The sequence below is a fragment of the Ochlerotatus camptorhynchus genome, unplaced genomic scaffold, assembly GCF_037179485.1.
Source record: "Ochlerotatus camptorhynchus isolate MF236.1 unplaced genomic scaffold, CSIRO-AGI_Acam_v1.1 ptg000232l, whole genome shotgun sequence".
In the NCBI taxonomy this organism is placed as follows: domain Eukaryota; kingdom Metazoa; phylum Arthropoda; class Insecta; order Diptera; family Culicidae; genus Ochlerotatus; species Ochlerotatus camptorhynchus.
Window position 1 is genome coordinate 6,962,768 of NW_027040722.1, and position 25,273 is coordinate 6,988,040.

The window sequence follows — 25,273 nt, forward strand, 5'->3', positions numbered from 1 at the left end:
TGTAGTCATTTCTAAGTGTGTAGTTACCAGATCACCCGATAGCCCATCAGAAATCACCATTTTTCCCTTTGCGAACCTTCCGGAGCCGTCAGCTGATTGATAAGGGCGAGGCAACTGTAACTAGCTCATATGTAAGCTCGTCCGTGCAGTTGTCCACTGCTTGCCCCCACCCACTATTACCACTACCGATCGGGCGACAACGCGGTACCGGACGACGAGAATTGAAAAGGGCCTGTGAGGATCAAGAATATGAACAAATTCACACTTTGTCAGTTCGGTTTTCATTATAAATAGCCTACATTTATTGTGCTTCTTGTTGGTAAATCATCTTCTATTCTACAGAGCGCTACGCTTATCGCTTCCACAAGGCTGCTCTTTTGTTTGCTCCGTAGAGAGTAAATGCTATCATCACAATTTTATAAAGGTTTTTTTTTCGCTTCGCTCGCTTGATTCGATTCTTTTTTTTCTGGTTCATCTCACGCGGACGCATCTCAAGCTCGCGATCTTCCAGTCATGGCAATTGCTTTACGTTAGAGATTTTTTCCGTTTTTTGAAACAAAATATTATAAGTAGGGTAAGGTGGGATAATACGTGCCACGGGGTTATGTGGCCAACCGCGTTGGTTTATGTCTTATTCAACTCCAATTCAAGCGTTTTTCACTCAGAATTACTAGATGCACTGCTGAAGTATCATTTGGAAAGCTTACGGGGTAATAGGCCGTTGGTCATATTACCCCGTGGCACGTATTACATCACCAGTTCCCCTAAACGTTATGGGTAAAACAAATAGATATAGGAAGACTTACGTATGCGAAAAGACAAAAAAAAAATAAGACTCTTAATGAGAACACATTTCCTATGAGTTGCTATACTGAGAAGTTATCAAAAGAACTGAGTTTGAGTAATTTGCTGATTATCTCCGGCGTTTGTTGTGTGTGGTCACGTGAATGCCAAATGTTTCATCGGCTTCGAAAATTAATATGCTATAAAGTTAGCTGTATGTGTGTATGTATGCTAATATTTAATCTTTCGGTACATTTGGCGATACGGCTTTGGTAGCTTCACTCTTTGAGCTGCGCTGTGGGAAGGGCTGGAGGACGAAATCCTATGAGTAGTTTTAAATATATTTACAACCTAGTTAAGCGAACAGAAATGGCAGGTTTATCCAAAAACTGGTCACAAAAATGACCCATTCAGTTTTCCTTAGCTTAGGATATGGTATCCTGATAGGCTGGTCGTGCGTCAAAACTTCCGTACTGCGGTCCGTACTGTGCCACGTTGCTGGATTCCAGCCTGAAAGTAGAAAGTTTCAATTAGCACAAGGACGGGAAATTCGAGGCTTGATTAGCGCAACTTACTCGGTGACCGACCGGGCCCAGTGGCCCTGCTTGCTATTGTAACTGTTGGTCAGGATCAGACTGTTGGCCGAGGGGCGCCACGATTCTATGGCTAGCGAATGCTGACTTCCTCGTCTGGAAAACAAAGCAGAGCGAAATACACAAAACAATTAATCGCAATCCCTGAGCTGAACTTGTCCTAGAACAATGGGCGATCGGTGTTATTGAGCAGTAACGAGCAAGGAAAACGCTGTAGCTGATGGCAGTTCAACGTAAACAATCGCATGATAATAGTTGACTGACTGCAATGATAAGCCCCATGCCCCTTGCTTACGCTCTGATGCCACCTTTGTTGGTGTGCTTTGCCCTTTCGATGATGATACGGTGCAACACAGTTCTAACAACACAAACTGACAAGACATACCCTCGGAAGCTGATGTCCAGGCTACTGCTACGGCTGCCCAGGACGCTATCATGTGACTGGGTGTCCTGGCTCTTGATGAGCGATTCCACCGACGAGATTTCCTTGTACTGCGAGGGGGTTTTGTCGCACATCAGGAAGAACAGCAGCACCGTGCCGACGATCACTTCCAGCCCGACGATGAAGAGCGTTGAACCACGGAATCCGATGGCGTCGAACAGGAAACCACTGACCGAAGGTCCAACGAAGGCTCCGAACGCGAACGTGGAGGTCCACAGACCGGACACGAGCCCGTACGTTTCGATGCTGTCCGGCAGGCCCTTGGCACTGTGGGAGGGAGAGAAGGTTGAATGGTTGGTTAAAGTTTGTTAATAAATAAACTCATGGAACTAGTTGCGTGAACTTGACTACTAAATAATAATTGTATCTTATCGGTCGCGGATGTTACATCCCAACCAACTTTCATCAACAATAGCGGGTCTGGTTGTGTTCATTAGGGTGGGTCAAGTTTGTATGGTGGATTACAATTCCCCTTTATTTACAATTGTATTGATGTTCCCTACAACTATGCCAAATGTACCTGTCGAAAGTTCACACATTACTGAATATTGCACTTTTCTGAGACTTCGATTGAACAAACTATGCCGCGGTCCCCACCAACTGTGTCAAATAATTGTGATCTAGATTTTCGGAATACTAAATGATAGCTAACTTTTTGCATAGAATTCGAATCGATTTGCAGTCTTCGACAAAGTTTTTCCACATAGTTCGCCCAATCTAAGTCTAAAGAATAGTCAGCACTGAGAAAGTCTTGAATTCAGTGGCGCCCCGTAACATCACTTTTGACATGTGCACAGACTTTCAAAACCATATTCATACTCGAATCAAGCACCCTACTGATCACTGGTTATTTTATATAAAACATGTGTAAACTTTTCTTAAAATATTCAGAATACATAAAATGAACCCCCGTTACTCAAGTAACCAACAAGCTCGCTCATTCACTTTTTTGATATATACGGCTAATATGCGGCTAATATAAAGCTTAGAATGCCCTATGTTAGCCGTGTATCAGCCTTATATTGCAAAAAGGCGAATTAGCGGACTTGTTGGTTACTTGGGTAATATGAGCAGTGCTTCGTGCATATTACCAGGGTTCATTTTTAATTTGAACTTCTAGTAACCTTAGTCCCATCAGAGTTTCTGGTATCCTTATCTGCTGTTTTGATTTGATTCTGCTTTCCGTTTCGCATCGTTCCAATTGCTTTTCTCCATTCCACATGCTAAATAAAGTTTGAGCAACAATGCATGGCGTGCAGATAAGCGGGGTTCAAACTAAAAAGTGTTCAGATAAAAACGGTCCGATTACCGGAAGTCCACGGTATTCATATTTCCTATTTTTGTGTTTGAAGAATGATTAAACAAATTAAAAAAATATTAGATAAATCAAAAACAATTGCACAGAGGCTGAATCGTTGTGCAGTCTACGTCAAAGTTGTTTTGCATTGTTTTCTCAATCTTAGTCCCAAGTTTGGTAAAAATTAATATTTTTTTTTAATTTTTCACATGCCATATAATTTTCTTTTGCTTCCTATACCATTTTCCATACACCTTTTAAAGTTCTCCCGCAGCTCCAGATCTTAACCATACGTTCAAATTTGGCACATTTCCGGAGAACTTCGAGATTAGGGCGTAATTGCTTTTGTAAACAAACATGTCAATCACCGATTTCTCGCGAATTAAAGCTCAATCTTGAAAATTAACAACACAAACAGGTGAAAGAATGACTCCTCTATCTTTTGGTATAGTTTGTTTGCAAGATTGAGCTTTTATTCGCGAGCAATCGGCTATTGACGTGTTTGTTTACAAAAGCAATTACGCCCAAATCTCAAAGTTCTCCGGATTTGTTGGTGACCTAAATACACATTGAAAAAACAGTTGTTGTGATCCGCCATAAGAACTTTACCCACCCTAATGTACATACAATAATAATATGATTGTTTAAATTAAATTTATTGTTTGATCGAAATCCAAACATCTCAAATGCATCTCAATGTACCTGTGAAATATTTTAATAAATGATAGTCTATTTGATGTTCTTTTGGAATAACTGATAACATTTTGCGGTTACGTGCGCTGTGATGAAAAAAATCAATCAGAAAATCATGTACATTTCAAATTTAATATAATATTTATTTTTTAGTACTCTTGAAATAAAAATTTTGTTCTTTTTTTCTTTGGTTTGTTTTCCGTCGAGAGGCAGCTCCCATACCTGGACCCTACCTATCGACCCATCAACTCATGAACCAAGGACCAACGGCTTTACTTCCCTTCCGAAGGAAGACGTTATGCCTCAGAACATCTCGGCGGCGTCGACTGGGATTGAACCCAGGCCAGGCTGCCGACAATAGTCGCCCTCAGCCGAGAAGTCTGGAGCGTTATAAAAACGTTTTCAAAACATTTTGGACAATTCTGTCGATTGGAATAAATAGAATAGCTAGCAGCAGTAAAATGTATAGTTGGAGATGCTTAACGACAAATATCAGACTTACTTCCGGTAGTTCCGTTAGAACACGGCAGTGTGAACATTGTATATAGAGAGGGTAGAAAACAAACAAAGGTCAATTTTGAGGCAGGCGTGAATAGTAGTAAAATTCTTCTTTATTTTGATTTGTTATGTGGTTTACAATTGCTAGGTTAGCCAGAAGGGCTCTTTATCTTTGGTGGACTTTTTGATTTTGTGTTGTACATGTTGTTTTTTACTGTGTAATGTTTTTCAATTTTCTTCTTGTGACGTATGTTGTTTGAATGTATTAATTTGTTATTCTACCTACTTAACCTAACTTTACCTAATGTTCCAGATCCCTGACGATCTGTTGATCGGATCGCCTACAGCAATCTCTGAACCTTGCGATGGAGTCAGCTCTCCGTAACTCCAGTGTCTGAAGACCAGCCAGGTGGTGGACGACCTCATGATTTCTAGTCCGCGGGGGACTGTTAAGGATCATCCTAAGGATCTTGTTTTTGATCCTTTGGGGTTTGAGGTGATGGCATTTGCCGCAACTCCCCCAGATTGGCACCCCGTATTCTATTTTGGGAAGGATGATTTGTTTGTAGACAGCAAGCTTATTTTTCAGGGACAGGGTAGACCTCCTGTTGATGAGTGGATACAACGATCTTATCACTTGGTTTTGGTTTTGTCAACGTGCTCCCTGAAAAGAAGCTTGCTGTCTAGTGTTAGTCCGAGGTACACGACCTCTTTGGACCATTCCACCACTGAGCAGTTTAAGCAGATCTTATTATTTTCAGACGGAACAAGTCTAGGAGATTTTGAGTGTGGAAAGATGATGACCTGGGTCTTTACCGCGTTGATACGGATCTTCCAGCTGTTGAAAGGACGGCGTGAATCGGGTTAATCATCTCCTTACCAAACTCCCCTATTGAGGAGGGATTGCATCTTCTCATCTATCGTATGCAATGAACACTTTAAGTCTGATATTTGTCGTTAAGCATCTCTAACTATGTAAATCGTTAACTTCACGTATGGAGTAATACAATCATAATTAGTTAAAGAAAAATATAAACAAACAACCACAGATGACGTGTGCGTGACGCTGAGAAATTGCTAATCGAAGGGCGGACGCTGTTTAGATTGACAAGAATACGTAAATTCCCTACATAGGGTTAACTACCCCATTCCCGGCCTATTCAGCACAACCCGTACTTAGTATGTCTTAAGCTAGCGTAGTTTAGCACCAAATGGAATGTTATTATTACAGATGGCTTCAAATTTATATACCTTTTCATATGTACCGTTAAATCTGATAAGCGTTCGCAAAATATTCGTTTATTGTTAAAAATTCCATACTGATTCTGGCGGTTCAACTTGGCCTACGGGTTTTCTTGGGCCTATTAGCCATTGAAACGCCATTGGGATTCTCTTTGGTCTATCGAACGGAAAGAAAAGTGAACTCGCGTGCGCCTTTTGTATACTTCTTTTTATTTCGAGGTCTTATTTTGCGTTCTTCAACACTTTGTCTTGCAGCTATTGAATAGAAGCATCGTAACAAATATTTTTTGACACGTTCACGCCGAAATTATAGATATAGGGGAAATGCAGGTAATGTCGGCCTAAGTGTCTCTAATTTGGGCCCATACATAAATTCAGCAATCGACTAAATTTTCAATAGCAACCAAAAATATCCATTAGTAACGTCCCAATAACGCGTTCATCTAGATAAAATTGATAAATAGCTGATTTTTAGCGATGGGCACATAAGAGACATTTCCCCAATTTGATGTTTTGTGCTCGATAGGTCGGGAATGGGCGATTGGGCCGAAGTAGATTTTTCCCCAACAAAAAATGTTTTGTATTTATTTTAGGTAAACATTTAAAAAATTTTAATCCGAGATATCTTAAACTGTCCATGCCCGAGTTTTGAAATTAAATAAAAAAGCTCATCACATATGCAACATTTTGGTCTGTTTAAAACCTTGAACACTTAAAAACTGACAAAATTCGAAGAGCAAGAACTTTTGGTCAAATGATTGATCTTTTTGTTATTACTTTTTGTGTGTTATTTATATCAGAAATTAATATCTCAAACATTGTTTTCTGATTATAAACTTTATAAAAAAAAATTTACCATAAAGTTAAAAAAATTTACCAAAAGTTCTTGTTTGACTATTTTTGACAATTTGTAAGTGTCCATAATTAGGACAAATACGTTTTGAGATATTTAGATTTTTTATATTTTTTTGAATTTTACTTAAAGTAACTTAAACTTTTTTTAAAATATTTTCCCAGAATTTTTTTTTCGCTGCAACTTTTTTTGAGACGTCATTCAGAAATGCCGTTTCCGTTTTGCAAATTTGGAAAAAAAAATTAAAGTCTTCATTTTGAAAATTTTACAAATTTCAAAATGGCCACAAAAACGAGTGTACCCCATTAGGCATAAATACGTTAGGCATAAATTCATTAGGCAAAATGAACGATAGGCATAATATACGTTAGGCATAATAGACGTTTGGCATAAAATACCTTGCTGCTGTGCAACTCTAGAAACCTGTTTCGAGCATGATAAGCAATGCTTAAATTAGGCTAAGCCACAGACAAACAATTCTACAAAAAATTTCGTCAAGCGTATTTTGCATGCGCACTAGCACCATAGAGGTAACTCTAAGACCAGAAGGTCCCGAAGAAACGAGCTTACTTTTTGGCTCTGGTACTATCTATGGAAACATAGGAAAATCCATGAACCCCTCATTTTATCTGTCAAACTTTCATAGCGAATCAAAACAAACATAGTGTAGTACTAGAATTTTAGCTAGAATGGTGTACGTTTATCGATTGAAACCAATAGGCTAGTCAAGTAGTGAGCCAATTTAAAATCGTTAGTTTCGAATTGATTGTTGCTAGCACCATCTATCATCCACATTCCCAAGCATTGTTTTGCAATCGGAGCATGTGGCTAAGCGTTGAAAAAAAGATGATTTAAGTTATACAAACATAGTTTATTTCATAAGCACAGTTTGGAATCCATTATTTATCATATCATAAGTGACGTAGCTACATATTTACTTAGATCCAAGATTAGTAGCGATAGCGGTTAAGTAATCTGGAAATGAAAATTCAGCATAGTTTTGAACTATATCTTGAAATCAATCGCATCTAGCAATACAACAATCACACATTTGTTGTAATATTACACACATAGATATTGCAATTGTCAAAGAAGAAAAGGTTTTCCTCAAAGAACAGCTCATGAAATAAAGAATGGTGAATTCTGTGGATCTTCATTCAATAACAAAAAAATATACCTGCTGCTACCAGGATTTACTCTCATACTTTTCGATACAACGATTATTTTTTTGTATATTACCGTTTCGCTTTGTAGTTCAGTGCATTACACATTTCATTGAATACCAATGCAAGAGGTGGAACCTGGCCATCCGAAGAAGATACGGAGCTTTGTTTTGCGCGGTTGGATGTGTCCCAGGACCCTACCAGAGGAACAAACCAGAAGGCAGAAAAGCAGCGGCAGCAGTCTAAAGATCCTAGCATTCCAGGAAATCCACGATTCTTTCCAACACGCTTCAACCTCTCCACCTCGTCAGGTGTCGGATAGCGTAGGTCTTGGGGCCGTAAATACGAACAGTGGTTTCACAAAACTCCACAAAAGATTTTAGCGTTGTTGTCTCTGTTATCCATATGCAAGCTGACGGATTGCGGTGGTGCATTTTTGAAGGCCAGTTAATCCTAGTTTACAAGCCACATCAGGCTTTTGCACGCAGTAAGGTTTCTTATCTTCTATTTCTACAACAATCTTTGTAAACCAGTTTTGGGACATTCGAAACCACCGCCAAAACTGTGAATCGCTATACATACGTGGGAATCTCGGAGAAATAATCCTAAAACAGTCGCTCAGTCCCTACATGAGCACTCCTGTTGATATTCGTTTTTTTGTCTGGTCGAGATCCTCCTGCTCGATTTTTCTCGTCTTCTTCCGCAGCCCTTAACAACAGTTCATGTGACTGGAAAATGCTGTACAACTTCAATGTCTTGCTCGTCACTTAAAATAATGGAATCAGCGGCCTCCGGGAAACAATCTGCCGTCGATGCATTTGGAATATTGATGATACAACTACGCAACTACTGCACATTGATCGATCGATAAAAATGATATAAATTACAACAATATGACGATGTTCTTCGTGGTGATATTGTTTTGGGTTTTAGCAACACACGGTACAAAGACATTACTCAAGTCGCTAAACTCAAAATAGAAACCAACATGAATCACCGGTGGAAGAATGGGGTGCTAAGCAAAAATGGCTACCTAGATGGAGCCTTATTATAGGGATAGAGATAGTGCCTCCTGTGGCGGTGCTCTTAGGCTGAGTGTGAAAGCCGTGAATGCACTGCACTATTCAATTCATTGCTCTGCACACTATTTCAAAACTACCCAAATTTGGGTATAATCCACCCAGATTGGTCAAAACTGAATCTACCCAAAAATGGTTAAACTATGTAGGAAGTGACAAGTTGACAAATGAACAAAGTCGATCGGATTCATGCGTAGACATATTTCTGATCGATTGGTGATAAAATTATTGAAATTGATCCAGGGGCAGCTGAGTGAATAACGTTCAAAATCTTTCATAAATTTGTTACATGTTCCATTTTTGGTTTTTACAAAGTGTACCCCCATATAGAAATCACAGACGTAGTCCTACGTTAAACATGTAAAGTACATGAGCATTGCCATTTATGGAAAATGCTCATGTTCATGCAAGAAACTAGCGATCATGGATTTCATTTATCCCCCTGTAGATAATACGTGAAGATATTAGCGAAGCCTATCCTAATTTCCCCCATCAAAGAAATTTGCCAATTTTTTTAGAGTTGTGTACTTACATTGAAGTTCTCAGCGAGTCCGTGAATCCAGATACCAGCACTGCTGCTATTCCCAGGCCATGAAGGACCAGACCAACGATTACGGTTTCTAGTGATCTGCGGAAGAAAAGCAACCAAATGTTTAGATTACTACCAATCTGGCACTCGGTTGCCCACAAGTGGAGTTTATGATTATATGAACGAATAACAAATAATAAAAATGGGGTGGTTGATTTTTCCAAAAAATTTGGGTAAAAGTTTTAGGATTTTTCCGGACATCACTTACTTTGAAAATTCATAACTCATCAACCAAGCATTGTCACGGTGGAGGATAATCGCAAGGAAAATAAGGAAAACCATTGTTCTGGTAATGCAAATTTTTCTAATGATATTTATGCTTGAGAACTTCGTATCATACACTGCTGGGAATTTCAGGGTGGTGTCTCTGACCGTTTTTGAGATATGATTGAAACATTAATGACCAGTCGTAGGAAAGCTATGAAAATGATTTTCTTAGAATGGCACAAACCTGGCCTTTAGTTTTTTGGATAATCAGAAACGGTAAGAAATAGCACTCTGAAATGTTCTCCAGATAATAAATTTAAAAAGTCATCACTCGGAAAATGGTTTTCCCTGTTTTTTTTTTGCAATTTTCATCCACTGTGAAATTTTTTATCGATTTTTTTCGGTTTATATTTTTATGGATTACTGAGATAATTTACTTATTATTTAATTGCAGAACATTCTTTCTACGATTTTCCATTCATGAGTTATGCATTTTAAATGTACGTGATGTCAGTGTTCACTCGGCTGTCGACAAAAGCAGACCACTCTCGATGTGTGCTACGCGATCGTCTGTTTTCTCGGCAGCAACCATTGTGTGGTCCTCCTCATTGTTCTTCATCAGCAGTTCTTTCGGTCGATGCGTCGTCGACTTTGGAAAGCAACCGTTTCGTGATGAGTGTGTGAGTGCTGACCACGTTTTGCGTCCATTGCTGCAATGGACGCGCTCTGACCCTCGTTGGCGTACAACAATTTGCCATACAATGAAACTACTGGAAGCGGCTCCAGTTCTGATGGAGGAGGCTTTTTGGATAGCGGAAGATAAAGTGTTTATTGTGTTGTACCTTTTGACTATAGTTTTAAGATGTATTGTATAGTGACCAAGATTCCTCGGCTCTGTTAAGTTAATTCGGTTGAGCCTTATCAAATAAATTAATAACGAAAAAAAAAAATGTACGTGATGTGTGGGAAATTAAACTATTCCGTTTTTTTTTTTTATTTTTTTCGTTCATATAATCATAAACTCTATCCATGGGCAAAATTTCTTATAATTCTGAGACCCTTCGGCCCAAACCTGTCCGATTATAAAAAAAATCCCCGCTTCCGAATGTCCCAACAAATACTTACGTCTCCACCGGTATGAACGAAGCCGGTCCGACTAATAGGAAGCCAGCCACCACCAGGAAGCATCCCATCGTGGAACACACCTTGGGACTAAGGAACTTGTCCACCATCCAGCCCCAAATTGGCGCCGTCAATGCGTAGACTCCACCGTTGATCACGAATAGTACCCCTGTCGAAGGTGATGGAAGATTGTCAATTTCGCACCCTCGCTCCTCAGCAAATCATCATCGTACTCACCCAAAAGAATCGGTCCCAGATCGAACTGCCGCAGGTGAGGTTCCAGCGTCGCGCTGAGGAATCCGATCGAGGCACTGGTGGCGCAAATGGCCAGAGAGCTAACCAGGACACCTGGCACTTTGAGGACGCCCCACATGGAGGTGCGTTTGTCATTTTCCGTAAACGGTTCATCGGCGTGTTTGGGCAGAATGCACAGCGTTAGGATGGCCGTGATGAACAGAGCCGAACCGAGAACCACAAACGGTAGGTAGTATCCGCCGACGGAGTACAGGGCACCGCCGACCATCGGTCCAACGATCAGTCCCAGCCCGAAGCATGTCTCCAGAGATGCCTGTACGGTGGGAGAAGGTTCATTTAGGTGATATTGAAACGTCGATTGCCATATAATACTTACGAAGGTGGTCGCCACGTTGTTCGGGAACTCTTTCGCAATGATGGCGAAGGAGGCTGTCAGGAAGGCGGCATTGCCCAAGGCTTCCACGATTCGGATGATGAAGGCACACGTGATGAAGGGAATATGATCCGGGATCCGGTCCAGTAGACCGAACAGGATAGCTGCCGTGCCGGTGGTGAAGATTCCACTGTTGAATAATACTTTTGGTCCAATCCGGTTGATGCTCTGACCGTATATTGGGGAAATGATGAACACTACCAGTTCGAAGATGCCGAACACTAGACCGTACTCGGTCGCAGTTGCACCCTTCCGTTCCGCCTGTGGAGTTGATGGATGAAGTGTAAAATAGTAAATCATCCTCAGAAATCTTCCTAAACTAAATTATGCAGTCCAATAATTAATCCACAATCGAACCCTTTCATCCCCTAGCTCGTAGATCTATTTCCATCCCAATCTATTAACCATACCATCGTTCATAGTCGTCGTCGGCGCACGCTTACACGTAACAAGCGCCAGGATCGAATTTCAAATCTTCGTAGTGTCTAGATGTGTAGGTACGGCGCGCACTGGCTCGATGACCAAGGTTATCGCGATAGCTTATAGCCATCGCCATCTACATCGATCGGAACGCGAACATCCTGCTGCGAGAGCTGGATTTGAACATTTTTCTGCTGACAACAGCAGATCCGGACCAACAGATGCCGATCCAGCTAGCAGAACCAACTGCTGACTGCTGAATGTAAACGATTAGCTTAATGACTATTGAAATCAAACGGTCATTCTCGTCCGTGTAGTTAGTTTTGGCGTCTCACAAGTTCAGAGTGATAACGATTTGCTTAGCCTTGAATGCTTAATCGCCACTAGGAGCTAGTCGTCATCGATGATGGAAAACGAATGAAAAACTATATGTTCGGAGCAAGAGTGTTCTTGTCACTATCTCCGGTACTTTCGTTTCACCGGCTGAAATTGGCTTTGAACTGGTGGGTCAAATGTACAAGATCGTGGCTGCCTTCGGGAACAATGATGATACGTTTTTGGCCTGTGGTGACAAGTGATGATTACGCACGGGCATGTGTAATCGGTTGGACAAAAATAATGCGAATGCTGTTGCTATTCGGTGTTAGATTACTTACTAAGACACTGTACCGAACATCACGTGAATATTTTGCGGTCCCCAGTCGTTGTCGCGAAGTCTGAGGCGCAGGTCAAGGTTACTTGCGTTGTTCTAAGTATTTTGCTTTATTAGAAATTTAATCTTTCTTTTAAAGTTAAAACAGTCAAGTGAAACCTGAGTCACGAAACACTTAAGGGTGCATTTCTCTATTGTAGAATACTTGCCGAATTAATTTCGTGTAGATTTAGGTATAACTGATATTTATATGGAATTAATGCATCTGGATCAAAGCGTTGCCTGCCTGAATGACCAAAGAGCGCATAGTCAGAAATATATAGAGGAAAGGGAGAGAGGAGGTCAATTTTTAGGAGGAGACAAACATTGGATCCAGTGTTAGATCCGGTCGCTAAAGAAACTCGAAGGAGAATTTCATGAAAATACTGAGGATCATATAAAACAATTACTGAGTTGAAATCAAAAGTAGTTCATTGAAAAACGAAGCTTCGGAGAAATACTTACTAAATACTAAGGAAAATTAAAAAAAAACCAAAACTTCGCGAGAATTCTAAGCAGGGTGGCCATTAAACAAACCGGAAGAACCGGGAGTTTGATGGGAACCTTACAATATATATGTATATTATCCATATTAATCAAATTCAGTTTCTAAATATTCTTATATTCTTTTCGATGGTACAGGATATCAAAATTAAAACCTGCCCAAGTAACCATCTAGCCCACTAAAGGCTGACTAAAAGTAAATTGGTACGCACAAAAAGACATGTAATTTGTTGTTCAATAAGTTTAAAAAGTCTATTAATGGTTGCTTTACAGTATTTTTATTAAAACTTAAAAGTTACAGCATTAGATCGTTACATTTCTCCAGTTCGAACGAAATCACGAACCTTCCTCTTGATGGAGCCCATCACCGCCCGCACAGTGGAAACGGACACGGAATCAGCGCATTTCTTCCATTTTGCCTAGGTGTAGGTAAACCTTAACATTTGAATCAACACCAATGAATTTTTACACTTAAAGTCCGAGATGTCTTCTTCTATTTTTTTGCATTTCAAGCTTATTGCTTAGCGCATATTAGCTTATTGCGTGCTCTCAACTTAGTGTTCTAAATGCACTTCCACAGTTATTAATTGAGAGCTATCGGTGCCAATACCAATGCATGAATTTGTATATTGTGTGGCAAGCACAATGATACTCTATGCCCAGAGAAGTCCAGAAAATTTCCATCCCGAAAGATTCCCTCGACCGGACCGGGAATCGAACCCACCGCCTCCGGCTTGGTAATACCGTGCCTTTACTGACTACGCTATGAGGCCCCCCGACAAAGTCCGAGATGTGCAGCGAGCATGTCCCACTTGATTTTTACAACGCAAAAATAAATACAGTTTATTACTAAAATTAAAATCTACTTTTTCTTACGTACCTATTACAAGATTAAACGTTATTGTATCTACTGCTTCAAACAGAACTATGTTTTGTCAACTGTGTGCAAAGTTATTAGCAGTTCGTGACTAAAACTGTGTATGCCAAGCATGCTGGTATTGGTATTGAATGCCGGTCCATACCCAATAGACTGATGCAAAATTTGAAATTTTCGCTCCACAGTGCTCAAACGGTTTCAAATCAGATCCTGATTAGCCTCCGAAAATTTAAACTCATTTGGTAAGAATCTATTCGAAGTTTCTATGGAAATTACTATGGGAAAACCAAACTTCTTACTCATTGTCTTCTACCCATGTTCAATATTGCTTTTTCGAAAATTTCTAAAACTATTCTTACGGGAAATGTTCTAAGCTACAACTTTGCTGAACATAGGTTTTCAGCCAAATGTCAAATTAAATTGTTATTAATTGTTTAAGAGATTGATAATCTTATGGCATGATTGAGCAGCTGTTCTGTGGGCAACACTTTATTCTGCAGTCTATGTCACACAGCCATGATTTTTGTGGTCTATTCTACGCGCTTGAAACACCAATGTTGCCTGCTGAACAGTTGAATGAGCATAATCATAAGACATCAGTGCCCTGAATCATTAATAACTTTTGTTCCTTACATTTGATCGAAAAGTGGTCTTGAACAAAGTTGTAGCTGAGAAAATTTGCTACAATCACTGCTATCGTTTTTAAAAGCATAGTGATGTGGTGAATTGTTAGATAGATATGAACAAAAACATAAGTTTTCCCATAGTAATTCCTATTTAAACTTGAAATGGTTTGTGCTAAGTCAGTTTCTTACTAAAGTAGTTCCAATTATGGAAGGCTAAGCAGGACCCAATTTGAAACCGTTTAAGCACTGTGGAGCGAAAATTTTAAATTTTGCAATAGTCTTATACCCAAGGATCCATCAAGCCTTATGCTAAAAGGTTTTTTTGTTGTTGTTTATTAATTTATTTGATAAGGCTCAAACGAATTAATTTTACAGAGCCGAGGATTCTTTGGTCACTACATCTTAAAACTAAAGGGTGATACGGTCAAAATTTGGTCAAGGGAAAACGCGTGTAAATCGGTGAAATCGTTTATATAAAAAATCAAATTAAATTTCTTTTTCAAGTTCAATTAGTATAAAATTCAGGAAAAATATTCAGTTAGGCTTCCGCTTTTCCAAATCCGAATTGCCGGGCCTTACGCTTGACCCCTGCCATCAGATTTTGCTAAGCCACCTTGTCCACCTTCTTCGCCGCAGAAAGCCAGTTTGCCTTGAACTGCTGCTCTCCCTTAGCAGTTTTTTTGGTCTTCTTTAGGTTCCGCTTGACAATAGCCCAGTATTTCTCAATTGGGCGGAGCTCTGGCGTGTTGGGAGGGTTCTTGTCCTTGGGAACCACCTGCACGTTGTTGGCGGCGTACCACTCCATGGCCTTTTTACCGTAATGGCAAGATGCCAAATCCGGCCAAAACAGTACGGAACAACCGTGTTTCTTCAGGAAAGGCAGCAGACGTTTATTCAAACACTCTTTCACGTAAATTTCTTGGTTGACAGTCCCGGAAGCTATGAAAATGCTGCTTTTCAAGCCACAGGTACAGATGGCTTGCCAAACCAGATATTTCTTTGCGAACTTTGACAGTTTCATGTGCTTGAAAACATCTGCTACCTTTCCCCTTCCTTTTGCCGTATAAAACTCCTGTCCCGGAAGCTGCTTGTAGTCGGCTTTGATGTAGGTTTCGTCGTCCATTACCACGCAGTCAAACTTCGTCAGCATCGTCGTGTACAGCCTCCGGGATCGCGCTTTGGCCGTCGTATTTTGTTTATCATCGCGATTTGGAGTCACTACCTTCTTGTAAGTCGATAGTCCGGCTCGTTTTTTGGCTCGATGCACGGTTGTAGACGATACACCCAGCTTATTTGCGGCATCTCGGAGAGAGAGGTTAGGGTTTCGCTTGAAACTACCGGCAACTCTCTTTGTCGTCTCAGCGGCTTCCGGTTTTCGATTTCCCCCCGATCCAGACTTCCTGGCTGTCGACAAACGTTCCCCAAACACTTTAATTACATTTGTAACGGTTGATTTGGCAACTTTTAGCGATTTTGCCAACTTTGCGTGCGAGTAGCTCGGATTTTCGTGATGCGCGAGCAAAATTTTGATACGCTGCTCTTCTTGCTTGGACGGCATTTTGACAACTGAAGAGTGAATTCCAAAATCGAAATAGGAGCAACATTCTACACACACACACCTTCAAAATGAGGGGTGTTCAGGTTTTTTAAATGCAAAATTGAAAGAAATACGTCAAGTTGATATTGACCAAATTTTGACCGTATCACCCTTTATAGTCAAAATACAATACATCTTAAAACTATAGTCAAAAGGTACAACACAATAAACACTTTATCTTCCGCTATCCAAAAAGCCTCCTCCATCAGAACTGGAGCCACTTTCAGTGGTTTTATTGTATGGCAGTTACGCCATCGGCGGGCAGAACGCTTACATTGCACAGTGGTCCAGAATGCAGATTTAGATGGAATGATATGTTTTGAGCCTGAAATTGAAACTTTAGACTAAAAGTCTCTTCTACAACGTTGTTTCTTATAGTTAGGCCACAGACAAACAGACGTAACTCTTCATTGTGGATCTTCGTTCATGCATTTAACGGTTGATTTGAATATTATCAGTTCCGCGAACTACTCGCCGCAGCGCTGGCATCGGATCACTTTGACGTTTCTATATATTCTATAGAACTTTTATGCAATATTGTTTACGAGTTAACGAGTAAGCTTGTTTTCCGCGAGAAGCCAGAGAGATGTCGTTACTGAGGTTATATGTTTTGAGATACTATGTTTTCAAGAACAAGTTTTTCAAAGAGTTACGTCTGTTTGTCTGTGGTTAGGCCCTCAATTTTATTATAATGAATTCAAGGGTTATCATTAAAATCAAAAATCTAACTTTTTTGTTTGTATAAATTAAGGTATACATTTTTGGGCTGAGCTAATTTCAAGCAACTTTGATCAAAACAACTTTTTTGTATCTCTTAAATTGGCCGATTTAGAGCTATTTTCTTGAATTGAGTTAGGGTGGCTTTTAAAAAAACAGTTGTTTTGCTCTAGATTTCTTTTTTCGAATCTCTCAGCAAAGGTGTCTTAAAATAACTTTTAGATCTTAAAAAGGCGCAAATTTTTGCTGCATAAAGCTTGTCAATATCTTTCGCCGATCAAGAGTTATTGACGTTTTTTATACTAAAAATATGCACTTTTCAAATGTTAATATCTCTGGTTGGGGCGAAAAAAAAAAAAAAAAAAAGATTATTTACAGCATTTGAAAGGGCGTATGTTATTCTCCATAATATGACAAAATTGGAGGTATGTTATTTTTTAAACTCGTATAAAATCAATTTGAATTTATTCATATTTTTTACTATATTTGGGTATATCTTTTTTATTAGAAGAGATACAGGCAACAAATTCAGGTATAAAACATTTGTCTTAAAGAGTTTTAAAATTCTCTAGAAGATAACTTTCATGAGAAATTTCAAATAAAAAAGTTATTGGCAAAAGATGGAGTTCATAGGACCACTCAGCTATAACTTTGCCGAAGAATGTATACATTAATTTATTCAAACAAAAAAGTTAGATTTTTGATTTTAATGATAATAGGAACCACCCTAGAATTCATTGTCATAAAAATGAGGGCCTAACTATAAGGAACAACTTTGTAGAAGAGACTTTTAGTATAAAGTTTCAGTTTCAGGCTCAAAACATATCATTCCACCTAAATCTGCATTCTGGACCACTGTGCATTGCAGCAATGGACGCAAAACGTGGTCAGCACTCACACACTCATCACGAAACGGTTGCTTTCCAAAGTCGACGACGCATCGACCGAAAGAACTGCTGATGAAGAACAATGAAGAGGACCACACAATGGTTCCTGCCGAGAAAACAGATGATCGTGTGGCACACAGCGAGAGTGGCCTGCTTTGCCGGTATTATCTCAAAATTTCAGTGCCAACATTTCAAAGGGGCGTAATTGCTTTTGTAAACAAAGCCTTTAGCCGTCGATTTCTCGCAAATAAAAGCTCACTCCTCCAAATTAACAATGCTAGCTGGAAAAGGAAACATTCCTCTACCTGTTGGTGCAATCAATTTTCATGAGTGAGCTTTTATTTGCGAGAAATCAACGGCTAAAGCCATTGTTTACAAATGCAATTACGCCCCTTTGAAATGTTGGCACTGATTTCCTCCATAAAAGAACTCTAGACTAGACTGGCATTCATTTATATGGGAGATATATTTATCATTCTTTCAACGGGCCAGCCCCCAATTGTGTGCCATTAGAAATGAGCAATAAAATTCCTTCACTCCTTCGTGTATAAAACTGGTTCAGCAAACTCGATTATGCTCAGAATTTCAGCATATGTAGCTTAAATGATAAGGAACTACTTTGCCAAAGGCAGCATCACGATTCAAGTTAGTATTATGGAAATATTCATTCATAAATTTATACGTGCATTTTGTTCGTCTATTGCAACAAAATACAGGCAGCAACGCATTCACTGGATCAGTACTTTTCAATCTATGGGTCGTGGGTCGCAAAATTTAAGACAGCTGCAGCTGAATTCCGGACATAAGTTTCATCAAAGAGAAAGAAATTTCTTCATATTCCTTATGTTTAGAAAATTCATTCTCTTGGATGAAATGTATGCCCGGAATTGAGCTGCTAAAATAACAAATGAATCGAAATTTCAAAGATACTTTCTTATACAAACTTAACTCTCCCAACTGAACTTATTTTCTTAATTTGTTTGTCGTTTTTAAATCATTTAGGGATTCCAATGCCATTTTTGTTATGAATGGGTTATTTGGGTTTTTAATTATTTATTTGTGATGTCAGGACTATTCTATCATTCGATTTCACAAATGTTTTTGGAAAGCCATTTTGTCTTATCCATTTTTGGCGATTTCATGACTATTTTGACGTTTCAAGATTCCTAGTTTTGGCTATTATAAGATCAGCGATAAAGGGAGGAATAAGCTAAGTTTTAATTAAAATTATAAGAAATGATCATCGGCTCCAAAAAGCTACTGCGTTTGAGCTTGTTGAATATTGAAAAAAAAATATTAATGCCTTCTAGGTGAATTTTGCCATTTCTTAATTTTGACGAGCTTTTCCATTTAGCGTTACTACTTTAGCGTTTCGATGACTTTTTAAGTGATTTCTGATCATTTTCGTGCATTTAATGCCATTTTTGATCTGATGTTTTAGGGAAATTCTGTTGTTTATAGTCATTTTGAAATATTTATTTTTGACTAATTTGGCATTTTTAAGTCGTTTCAATTCCGTTCTTATTTTGGGTATCAGGTCATCGTGAAGTTTTCTTTGGTGTTTTGAAGTAAGTTTTGTCCCTGATCCTTCCCTAAAAAAATGTTACCCTCCTAACTTCGAGTCAACCGCGAGTAATCGGTCCACCCCTACGGCCCCGTGGGCCTTCCAAATAAATGACTTGATAAAATCCAGTTTTGAGTTTTAAGGCCATTTTGGCTATACAATATCTGTGTTCAATATTGGTGGGTCGCGATCATATGTGATGTCCCAAAGTGGGTCGCAGTCTTGGTTTTTTTTCTTGATTTTTTTTCCGTCGATCTTGTTCTCCGTGCTGAGCACCAATGCTACCGACGCCAGGGAGGCAGCTCCTTCACATGGACCCTACCTTTCGACCCATCAACTCATGAACCGGGGGCGTAGGAGTTTTGAGCGAATATTCAAAACTTGATTACTTAAAAAATATATAACTCATCAATTGGGTACTTTAATTCTGAAAAAAATATATCGGTTACAATCTGAAAGGGCTTTGACCTCATAGATTTCCATCTTGATTTTTAAATCAAAATTTAAATCAAAATAATAACTTCACTGTTTAACTCTAAACTAACACATTGACAGCTCGCTCCCATACAAACTCCCACCGAGGGGTGCTAAGATGGAGATTTTTGCTAATGTAATCGAACTTATTTCAAATAGTTCTAGTGTGTGTGTGTGTTTTTTTTTGCAAGGAGGAAACCTTCAAAAGGCCATCATGCCACCGCTTGACGACCGGGCGCACAGTCGCGGTGACACGGTGTGTGGGATTCTTACCGCACTAAAACCTCCTTAGACGCCTTGCCCTTTTCCCCCGGAACCACTTGTCGTATTACTTCGGAGGGGGCTGTGCATTACGCACCTCACTTTACCTCAGCTAATTGGCGCTTCCACTTCGCTGATCGTCTCTCCAATTTGAGAGCCATTTAACTTCCAGTGTCACGTTCTACTCGGTTAACCCCGGCTTTGGCTTTCACTTCGCACTTGTGTGAGCACATCACTACTAGCTGGTCTTCTCGCCATTTTCGCTGCAGCGCTGACATGATCTGCGTTACTGCTTTGCTGACGGCTTTAAAGGTGCCCTCCTCTCGACACATTTTTTCGACGACATTTGCCGCGCTAAGGGCGAGCATCTCCTCTAGCACAGCATCAAATTTAGGACATTCGAATACTACGTGCTCTGGTGATTCTTCCACTCCAGACAGAAGGGTGACGTTGTGTGTCCGAACCGATGCAGGTACTTCCTGAAGCAGCCATGACCAGACAGGAACTGCGCCAAGGTGATGCCGATTGGGATCATACCGGCGATAACGCATACTGCCTCCATCTAAATGGTTCTGTACGCAGTCACGACTCGCTTGGCCATGAACCGGAACGTACTGCTCAATTTCTTTTGGTTCTGCTTTGTTTTCAGCGCTTCAATCCAGGCTGGACCTCCGTACCTTAGTATCGATGAGGACACACTAGCCAGAAGACGCCTCTTGCTGCTGCTTGGACCAGAATTGTTCGGCATGATTCTGGCTATTGCGTTGATGACCTTCGCCGCCTTCTCGCAAGCATATTCGATGTGGCTGTTGAAGTTTAGCCGGTCGTCGATCATCACTCCCAGATACTTCAGCACGCGCTTCGAAACAATGGTGTGCTCTCCAACGGTGATTTCTGCCCGCTGCACTGCTTTGCAGTTACTGACCAACATCACTTCTGTTTTGTGGTGGGCTATCTGCAGCTTCGTTTTTTGCGTCCAGTTACCAATCGTATCTATCGCCTTGGCCGCCAGCATTTCCACTTCTTCCAACGTCTCACCGGTTACCGTCAAGACGACATCGTCCGCAAAGCCAACGATCTCAACTCCTTTGGGCAGCTTGAGCGTCAGCACGCCATTGTACATTCCGCTCCACAGCGTCGGACCTAGAATGGAGCCTTGTGGAACTTCCGCCGTGATTCTAAGCGATTTCTGCTCCGTGTCAGTCACGTAGACCAGGACCCGGTTCTGGAAGTAACTACTTAGAATCCTGCAGAGGTAGTCTGGAACCCTCATTCTATGCAGCGCCTTGGCGGTGGCCTCCCAGTTGGCGCTATTGAATGCATTCTTCACATCAATCGTAATCACGGCGCAGTGTCGATTTCCTCTCCGCTTCTGTTTGGAAGCTTTGTCGGCTCTGTCAATCACTGTCCGAATTGCATACACCGTCGATCTCCCTTTACGGAATCCGAACTGCCTCTCCGACAATCCGTGTTCACTCTCCGTGCATTTCGTCAGCCTGTTCAGGATGATCCTCTCCAAGAGCTTTCCGACAGTATCCAGCCAGCATATTGGCCTATAAGATACAGGATCCTACGGCGGTTTTCCGGGCTTCGGCAACAGCACAAGCTTTTGTACCTTCCACCTGTCAGGGAACTGACCCTCGTCCAGACATTTCTGCAGCACCATCCTGAACATGTCCGGGAGCGGCTGGATCACCGCCTTCAACGCCACGTTGGGAATTCCATCCGAGCCGGGAGCTTTATTCGCCTTCAACCTTTTCGCTGCTGCTATGAGTTCCTCGTTGGAGACTTGTTCAACGTTGTCTTCATCTTCCTCGCCCTATGGTGTAGGTGGCCAGGTCGATGGGTCATGCTGTGTGTGTGTGTGTGTGTGTGTGTATGTGTATGTGTGTGTGTGTGTGTGTGTGTGTGTGTGTGTGTGTGTGTGTGTGTGTGTGTGTGTGTGTGTGTGTGTGTGTGTGTGTGTGTGTGTGTGTGTGTGTGTGTGAGTGTGTGTGTGTGTATTCCCTCCAACCCCCACTGTCCGGCAGTGTTATTATGGAAGAACTCTCTCTACAATGTCGCCTTTACGGTCATTGTAGACAGCTTTAGTCCGAAAGTAGTTTTTTTATAATGCGTTTACTTTTTCCAGGCTCATTTGCTGTAGCTATGCAGAGCCGATATTCATTGTTTATTTAACAAAATTACTTAAAACTAACGTTAGTAAACCGGAGGAAGTCCGGGAGTTAGAAAATGAAAGCTCTTTTGCAGATCTAGCAACCCATTTCAGAATGTCTGGAGAGTTACACCCATTCCGAGGTTACTTTCACTTACAATAAGCCCCGCATGCATGCATCACCGTTATCAAATGGCTACTGGGATTACATACACGCTTCCAGGTTCGAAAATATTCTTACCAAACCTGGCACGTATTTAGTTTATGTTTTTTTTAATTGTAAAATGTATTTGGACTGGTATCACCATGTTAATTTGATCCTTCAATCCATGGGTTCCGTAATTTAGATTTTCTCTATGCTTTGCATCTCATTTCGTGATGCATCTTTGTCGTAATACTTCCTTCAACGAACACAATTTTTTGCATTGCCATGGTCATTTGGGAGGAGGTTCGCGTCTAGTGCTTTCCCCAGGAATAGTTCGCGGCCACGAACTGTCAACCCGTCCAGTCTTGGGCGTATCCAGCGAGGCATCTTTCATATTGCTCGCAATTTCCGACACCGACGAGAGACCAGCAGCCGAGCACTTTTGTAAGTGAAAAACTTGCTGATTCACGGCAACGTCGGCTACCGAATCACCACCAAAACTCGCGACGGACACGTTATCAACACGTTTCCGGACTAATTCACCAACCGGACCGATCTCTCAATAGAACTACACGCCGAAAGTGTAGCATCTGAACCCGGAGAACCTGGCTCCCGGAAGGCAATGAAAACCGACACCGAACAATGGAACTGAAGCTGCGTCGTATATTTTAAAGGTTAGATTCAAGGTCAACCGAGTCCCTCAAGGCAAACACAGACAAAACACGATATATCACTAAATGATACTTTATGAACACTTGAAACTAAATTTCAGCACACAAATTTACAAATTTAAAGCAACAAATGTTTAATTCACTGACGAAAAATATGCAGCAAAAGAAAAACAAGTCAGCTTTCAACCGCGGCCTGCTGCGATCAACTTATTTCAAATAGTTCTAGTGTACCAAAATTGATGAAAATTGGTACACTAGAACTATTTCAGAACATGGCAGCAGATGCAGGCCCCGAAACTCATGTCGTTGAAGCCTCAACAAGGAAATCAAGCAAGTCGACAGAAATTTGAATTGGGCCCAGGTCAAGGCAAAAACATGCAGCCGTCCAGGAAGAGCATCACAGGAGGTGCCTAAGGATGTGTCAGTTTAGGTTAGACTGCAGTTCAATTCATAACCCACAAATATATGACAATGAGGTTGCTTATTATGTAGGGTAAATTTGCCTTTAATGGAACCCTTCCATTAGGTGACCACTTACGGATTAATGCAGTATTATAGAAAAATTGGAGCGATTTATAAGTAAGCTAAAATATTGGACAAATACAATTTAAACCAAGGAAAAAAATTGCATCTTATTGTGAAGCACACCAGGACATGTCAGTTAAAATCAGTCTAAATTAGTGATCGAAATTTATATGGGTCCTTTAGTGGAAAATTTATTTTAGATGTCATTTAAACAAAATATGAGACATCTTTGCCATTTTAAGGGTTAAATAAGAGGTAATTCAAGCTATTCGATTTGCATGAAAACACTTTGATACATATGTTGACCACTAAGCCCGGTTTCCGTTAATTTTAAGGTCTTTTGAGACTTGTCATGGGGTTATTGTAGCAGGCTCGTCACCATTGTTGTTGTCATGCCCTCTGGTTGAAAACATCGGTTGAAAACATCGATCGGAAATGTACCAATTATGACATAAGTGTTCCCAGTATAAATTTATTGAAATGTTTATTTAGATCATTTTCGCTTTACCATCAATAAGCGGAGCATATCTGTACATTAACGCTAGCTCTATCTGTTTCCCAAAATAAAACCATTGAAAGTATTAGATTTAAATAGCAGTTCATTGGATTGATCGTAGCCGGTTAGGTGAAGTTTGACATGAACCTGTCTAAACATTGCTTATTGACTACTCACTCTATCTAAAAAAAAAAAAAAAAAATAATAACTCTCAATCTTACCTCATTGGGAAAGAATGGTGCCTGTAAACTGACGCAGATTGCATTGCAAAAATCAGCCAGTCCCATAATCACCAGTGTGAGCCACTGCCGTCTGGTAAAGTCCAATGCCATGGTTGTCTAGATGTTGGTGCTGCTACTGATGCTGCTGCTGCTGGGATGCTGATGGTACTACTAGCTAATCCACGCGCAACGTTCCACTCCTTCGCTTTTGTTCTCCCGATTGCACCCTGATGCTCTTTCGTCGCAACTAATTAGAAAGCTTGGCACTAATTGCAGCTGATAACGCGACTTCGACCGAGGATTTGGCCTGCCAATCTAGGACGAGTGGCAGCAGTCTAGAACACACAATTTCATGCACCACTTGTCGTCGTTCTCTGTGTTAATTTGCAATGTATGGGACGATTACGAGATCACACAACGCGCGGTGGTTACGAAACTAGGATTCGCACCGATGGTTATTGCTCTTTTCAACTACGTAGCTGCGGTGCGGATGCGAAAGTCTTTTATTCTAACGAATTTGTTTTGTCTAACACATGTGGCATGCCTTTTGTGATGACAACGATCTCGATCACTCACTCACTACGCATCGATTTAAAACATTCAATCAGTATCCTTGGAAAACCTTCGGTGCTGGTGGTTTGATAACTTGAGTACACTCGTAACAAAACGGCAATCGGTCCTCTGGCACAGATTGATTACATATCTTTGCACACTTTGAAACACAGAAAACCTCGATTCAATGAACTTTTTGCAAACACACGTATCTCCCGGAGCTCGGCGAAGCGAATACTGACAGCTCGGACTGTGACCTATCTCATCACCGGGTCGTAGGTACCGATAAACACGAAACCTTTGGGCACTCTTCCGTCGATTTCCCTCCGCATATTTCGACTATTCAAGCGTCACCGGGTGTAAACTATTTCCTTTCTAAATTAAAAGATATATATTGCTACCAACACAATACACTGAAAAATGTCAAACCACTTAATAAATGCAGGATAATGTTTCACTTGATCCTGCTCGTTCGACTGGACTCGTTGTGCACCGCTCTGCACCGACGCTCGAATCGGACTGAATCTATCCGGGCCCGGACCGATCATCTCAAGTAGAACTCAAATCCGAACGATTCGCGTATTCTTATCGATTGGGATTCCGGAATCTCCTTTTTTCCTACTAGGTACCGTCGGAGAGGG

At 40.7% G+C, this 25,273-nt stretch overlaps 1 protein-coding gene across 1 annotated transcript; it reads right to left on the reverse strand.

Annotated features, from left to right (window-relative positions):
* Window positions 1-273: 273 nt before the first annotated feature.
* LOC135704216 (MFS-type transporter SLC18B1-like) lies at window positions 274-25,160 on the reverse strand. The gene is made up of 8 exons (XM_065225690.1): window positions 24,081-25,160; window positions 11,193-11,510; window positions 10,799-11,129; window positions 10,565-10,730; window positions 9,176-9,271; window positions 1,762-2,085; window positions 1,359-1,472; window positions 274-1,293 (listed from the first exon to the last, which is right to left on the reverse strand). The coding sequence occupies exons 1-8, from the start codon at window positions 24,189-24,191 to the stop codon at window positions 1,209-1,211; spliced, it is 1,545 nt and encodes a 514-aa protein (XP_065081762.1). The 5' UTR covers window positions 24,192-25,160; the 3' UTR covers window positions 274-1,208.
* Between the last annotated feature and the right edge of the window lie 113 nt (window positions 25,161-25,273).